General features: G+C 48.3%; 1 protein-coding gene across 2 annotated transcripts in view; it reads right to left on the bottom strand.

The window, feature by feature from the left end:
* Positions 1–5,186: 5,186 nt before the first annotated feature.
* Positions 5,187–6,000, bottom strand: part of PI4KA (phosphatidylinositol 4-kinase alpha) — a 96,624-nt gene continuing 95,810 nt past the window's right edge. For both annotated transcript variants that reach the window (XM_019506930.1, XM_019506931.1), the window contains exon 55: positions 5,187–5,892. In XM_019506930.1, the coding sequence (XP_019362475.1) occupies positions 5,841–5,892 (52 nt within the window). In that variant the 3' untranslated portion in view covers positions 5,187–5,840. The remainder of the gene's footprint in view (positions 5,893–6,000) is intronic.

Genomic DNA, 6,000 nt, shown 5'->3' with positions numbered 1-6,000 from the left:
CAAAGAGGAGTATACTTCCTTGGCCCGTACCTGCAGGGAGTCGGTCAGGAAGGCCAAGGCAACTTCAGAACTCAGGCTAGCATCAGGGATTAAGGACAATAAAAAGTCCTTCTTTAGGTATGTTGGGAGCAAAAAGACAGTACGGGGTAGCACAGGACCCATACAGGACGGATAGGGGGTCTCAGTGATGAATAGCAGGGACAAGGCAGAGCTTTTCAATGAGTTTTTTGCCTCTGTCTTCTTAAATGGGAATCTAGACAAACCCTCAACATATATCACGAACACCAACAAAGGGAACATCAGCCGCCCAACGGTCAGTGCCAACCCGGTAAAAAGACACTTGGAGGGACTGGACATATTCAGATCCCCAGGACCAGAGGGACTCGACCCACAGGTAATGAAGAAATTAGCGGGGGTCATAGCTGATCCACTAGTAAGGAAATAGGAGTGCTCATGGTGTTCGGGTCAGGTCCAGGAGAATTGGAAGAGGGCTAACGTCATTCCAATCTTTAACAAGGGGAGGAAGGAGAACCCGGGGAACTAGAGACTAGTCAGCCTTACCTCTATCCCTGGGAAAATCCTAGAAAAAAAAGTTATCAAGGAGCACATCTGTGGGATCCCGCTGGCTAATGTGATGTGGAGGGGTCACCAACATGGGTTTTTAGCAGGCAGGTCCTGCCTGACTAACCTCGTTTCCTTTTATGACAAGGCCACCAATTGTTTAGATGCAGGAGTCGAGGTGGACGTTATCTATCCGGACTTAGAGAAGGCCTTTGACAAGGTATCCCATACCATCCTTATAAATAAACTGAGGGGATTTGCCTTGGATGATTACACGGTAGACTGGATAGCAAATTGGCTCAAGGGTCGCATTCAGAGGGTGGTAGCGGATGGGTTGGTGTCAGCCTGGAAAGATGTGGGCAGTGGAGTCCCTCGGCTCAGTTCTGGGGCCGGTGCTGTTCAACATCTTCATCGGTGATCTGGATGAGGGGGTGGAAAGCACCCTGTCCAAATTTGCGGATGACACAAAATTATGGGGTGCAGCTAACACCCTGGAGAGGAGGAAGATCCAGGCCAACCTAGACTGGCTGGGGAAGTGGGCAGAGAGCAACAGGATGCAATTCAATAAGGACAAGTGCAAGGTGCTGCATCTATGGAGGAAGAACTGCCATCATACCTACAGGCTGGGGGGTGACCTTCTCTGCTCCACTGAGGCAGAAAAAGATCTTGGAGCCACTGTTGACTCCAGGATGAACGTGAGTCGCCAATGTGATGAAGCGGTTGGTACAGCCGATCGCACCTTGTCGTGCATCCATAGGCACTTCACAAACAGGTCCAGGGAAGTGATTCTCCCCGTCTGTGGCACTGGTCAGACCGCAGCTGGACTACTGTGTCCAGTTCTGGATGCCGCAGTTCAAATGGGATGCAGACAACCTGGAGAGGATCCAAAGAAGAGCCACTCCCCCGATTAAAGACCTGCAGAGAAGGCCCTACAAAGAAAGGCTAAGGGACCTTAACCTCTTCAGCCTCTCCAAGAGAAGGCTGAGAGGGGACCTTGTGGCAGCATACAAATTCATAAGGGGAGAGCAACATGAAGTAGGCGATGATCTGCTCACCAGGGCACCCCCTGGAACAACAAGGAACAATGGCCATAAGCTACTAGACAGAAGGTTTAGGCTGGACATTAGGAGAAAATTCTTCACGGTCAGGGTTGCCAGGATCTGGAATGGACTCCCAAGGGAGGTGGTGCTCACCCCATCCTTGGGGGTCTTCAAGAGGAGACTGGACAGGCACCCGGCCGGGATCACATGACCCCAGGGTTGGTGACTTTTTGCCTGCCAGGGGCAGGGGTCAGACTAGATGGCTCACTGAGGTCCCTTCCGACTCTACGAATCTTGGACTTTTCATCAGCAGACCCTAAAGTTCTGTCTAAGCAGAGGCTAGGCCAGTTATCTCCATACTACATATGCCACACAGAGGTTGTGGGCCATCTAGCAGGCCACTGGCAGAGCTGCCAAGGAAAGCATGTTTTTTCAGAACACGGGCCCTAGGATAACAGAACTGAGCTTTGCCCCAGTCCCAGTCAGACATCAGCTTGCTCTGCCTTGATGGACAAGTGCAATGTCAGTCCTGGCTCCCATCCAAGCCCCGACTGGGGCCACATGCTGCAGCTGAACTGTGCAGGTCAGAAACTGTCAGAGTGCTGGTGTTTCAACTGACCCTTGCCCCAGCCAGCCAGATCAGCAGACTGCTACACCCCAGGCAAACACTGCCCTGAAAAGCAGGAGGGAAATTTGAGGGCTGCTTGCTGCATCTTCCTTCAAGAAAGGAAGATCAGATGGGTAGATCCCTGGTTCCATCTCTTGAGATGGAGGTCTTGTCAGTGTCAGAGAAAAGCTGGTGGCTGGCCTTCCTGGAGAGAGGAAGGGGCCAACTTGAAACGCAAGGGTTGATTTTTTGGATCACCTCCAAATCACATCAGGCAGAGTGCAGGGATACGCTCTTGGGCCCCTTTGGCAAGCAGCACGGAGGACCAAGGCCGAGGTACAAGTTAGTTCTAGTTTCGTTCTTCCTGAGATGCATCTACTCATGTGGAGCCAGCTGAGTTTCCCCAAACAAGTGATTTCACCCTCCACGAGGGGTAGAGCTCCTCTCATGCTGCATGTGGCTATTTTAGCTAGTGCTGGCGTTTCAGTTCGCACAACCATTAAGTCAAACACGACCAACATTTGCAAACAATTTACAGCAACCAGGCAAAATTTAGTTTGAATTTTAGATTTAAATTTCTCTCTCATAGGTAGCAAAAGTTCAAGTATGTAAAACACACATGCATGCGCACATCCCCTTCCCCATCTACCACAACCGTCTTTTCCCCTGGTTTTCCTTCTACTTTCCCACTAGCACCATACGCAGTATTGCTTCACTTTCTCATTTACAGGCGGCTTTGATTCTACACCCAAATCCTAGGTCTATATGGGTGTTCAGGGGCTGGCTTAGCTAAGCCAGAGCTTCTGAAACTACCATAGGGCCCCACACCCCTGTGTCTGCCTTAGCCTGCTCACTGCGCAAGGCAGGTTCTTGGGGTAGCCCTGCACCTTTCTTTGCCACTCACGAGTTTACTTAGCTTCTCTGACCCTAGCTGGTAGCACAATTGAAGCAAGTCCCCTGCTACAAAAACTTGACCGTCACTCCTGCTCCATCCTGCCCTGGTCTCTGCAAGTCTGGTTATGTGCTCCCTTTCTCCCCACTGACCTTGGCTGCTTTACTTTAAGTTTAGTAACTCTTTGCTCTTCCAACTCCAAGCCTTGGCAGACAGGCAAGAGAAAGCCAGTTTCTCAGGCTGGAGTGGCCTTTGGGCCAAGCTTCCCCCGCTGGCCAGGCCCTCCACTGCCAACCCTGAGGGAAGTGCAAGTGCATGCTAAGCAGCATTGTCTGCAAAGACTGAGACAGACTCCTACAGCACTCTCCACAGCACCAGCCAGGATCCACAGGCTGCATATGGGTTCCCAAACCACCATAGCACACAGAGGAACTGGGGGGCATAACTTTATTGAGTGCTGACCCTGTCTGAATTTTGCTCCAGTTACAAGACCTTGGGAGTCAGAGCAGCCTCCAGACTGCTCTGGTGGGCTCTGCCTGGGCCCCTTGATCAGGGAAGTGGAGGGTGTGTGGGGGTGTATGAGAAGTGGCTGAAAGCTTATTTTCATTCTAGGCAGGACCATACATCTTCGAAAGATGAAGAATTATGAGGTAGGTTACTATTGCTTTTCTACAGGCACCACCGAGCTAGCGTTTTCGCCCCCACAGCCAGCAGCTCAGGAAACAACCCCAAACAAAGTGAAAGAAATATTAAAACAGCAACAACTGGACAAGGCAAAAAACCTGAATAAACTTTTGGTTTTTAGGAAAGGGAGAGAGAAGACAGTGCATAAGATGCCATACCACAGGGCTCAGCTCATGTCCACAGTGACCCCAGGCAGCCAGGCCTTCTGACACCAGGCACTTTTCTGCCTGCACTGTTTAGGTTTTGCTGCTCTCAGGATAATCATGTAAAATCCAGATCCCACATGTACCCAGACTCTCCCCAGTGTGGGGTTTATTGGTCCTTAGGTTTTCCTTTCAGGGCCATTGCTTCCTCTCCTGGAAAGGGCTGGTAGGGGAACACAGATCCATTCATATCTCTGGGCTCCATAGGAAGACAGCTGTTTTGGCCCCTCAGTGCCACCTCACCTACCTTTCCTGTTTTGTCAGCTTCTGCCAGCCTGTAGCCCAGAAAGCTCTGCCTTCTTCATAGCTGCTTCTATTTTTCTTGAGCCTTTTGAGCAGCTGTTCTTAACCTGCTCGTTGGTAACAGGTGGGACAAGGCAGTTAGTCCCTCCCCTATCCCTTTGTGGAGTGGCATCTACATGCTCCAGCACAGGTGTTGCCATTACACCCATTGTGTGCAACAAGGCTTAAGTTTTCCCCTGCTGGATCTAGTCTGTTCTTTCTGGCTGTATCTTGTCCTGGGGCAGATTCAAAGTGAGTTGTATCTAGCAGGGCTCCTGCATATGCAAATTATATAATGGGATAACCTGGGACTCTGAGTGTATAACTATGAGCCTGGATAACTAACATGCTAGTGAGAAGCCAGATGTATGTTGTGACACCTTGGAGAACAGTGTCCTTGGTTAGCTAATTCTCCATTTAGGGGGACAGAAGCACTGTCAGCTCATGTGGACATAACCTGGCTAGCACTCAAGGCAGGAATGACTTTGAGCAGCCAGAATAGAAAGAAACGGATTGGCTGGAAGTTTTCAAGGCCATGGAGTTAAATTCCACGATGACCTTGGGAATACTTCTGACCCTACAAGCTCCCACTGCCCTGCAGGACTCCATTGTCCTCACACACTTTGGGAGCTCCACTTATGTCAGGCTAGGGAGTTCAAGCTCGGGGTGAAAACCATGCACACACAATATAATCATAGGAGCCATAATCTGCCATTTAAAAAAAACAAACATATTCCAGTCTGAGGAAGGAATGAGTCTGGTAAGTAGGCAGGAAAAGAATCCCAGTAAAAATGGACAGCGATGACTATGTGAATCTGCAGAAGGATGTATTGAACCAGACCAAAGCAGCCTTTCTTGTATGTAGCCCCTAAGTAAACAGAGAGCCAACTTCAAAAGGATTAACAGTACAGGTATACTAAAGTCTAAAGTCTTTTTATTACATTTTATAGATTAAATATATCTTCAGTAGAGTCTTTTTTAAAACACACAAAAGAAAAAATACATTCTTCATGTACGTATGAAATACTGACCATGGAGCAGGGACCATATACAGTGCAAAGTATTAACATGGATGTAGTTACCCATCACCACCCTTGGACGATTATCATTATTTTTTCTACAGTATAAATTAGATCAATTCAACAAGTCTTCACTGCTCCAAGGAAGAACTCCAAACCATTCACTTCCATGAGATTCACCTGGATCATACATTAGAAGTTTTTTTTTTTTTTACTGAACTTGCTATAAAATCCTTGTGTTGTGTGAATACCGCCACTCTTCCCAGCTTCAGCTTAGCTCACTTACACATTCATAACCACAGTGGGATTTTTCAGTGATGATTGCAGCCAACTCCTAGAAAACCAACTCCTAGAAAATCACGGAAAAATATACATCCCAGTAAAAAGGAACAAATTGGATTCATTGATTGTTGCATTGTCCGGTAAGTTTGTACTCACGCACACACATACACACACACGCAGACTGGAGATAGTGAGGTGACTGAACAGTTCCTATTACTAGTCTGGAGATGCAGTTCTGGGTTACAGGTATTTATTTCCCCAGGATCATCCTCAGTATGGGATGTCATTCTGGTAGTACTGGATCATGTCATAGGTCCTACTCCTAAAAAAGAAAAAAAAGACACCACAAGTGAATGCAATGGAGTAGAGAACTGCATCCATTGACAGACCCGTTGCCAAAAAGAAACCCCAAATGAAAGGCAAGATGCAC

Source organism: Gavialis gangeticus, unplaced genomic scaffold (genome assembly GCF_001723915.1).
Source record: "Gavialis gangeticus isolate Ggan-Ray unplaced genomic scaffold, GavGan_comp1, whole genome shotgun sequence".
Classification (NCBI taxonomy): Eukaryota; Metazoa; Chordata; order Crocodylia; family Gavialidae; genus Gavialis; species Gavialis gangeticus.
Note: the sequence above shows the minus strand (reverse complement) of the source record. Positions and strands in the feature narration are given on the sequence as shown.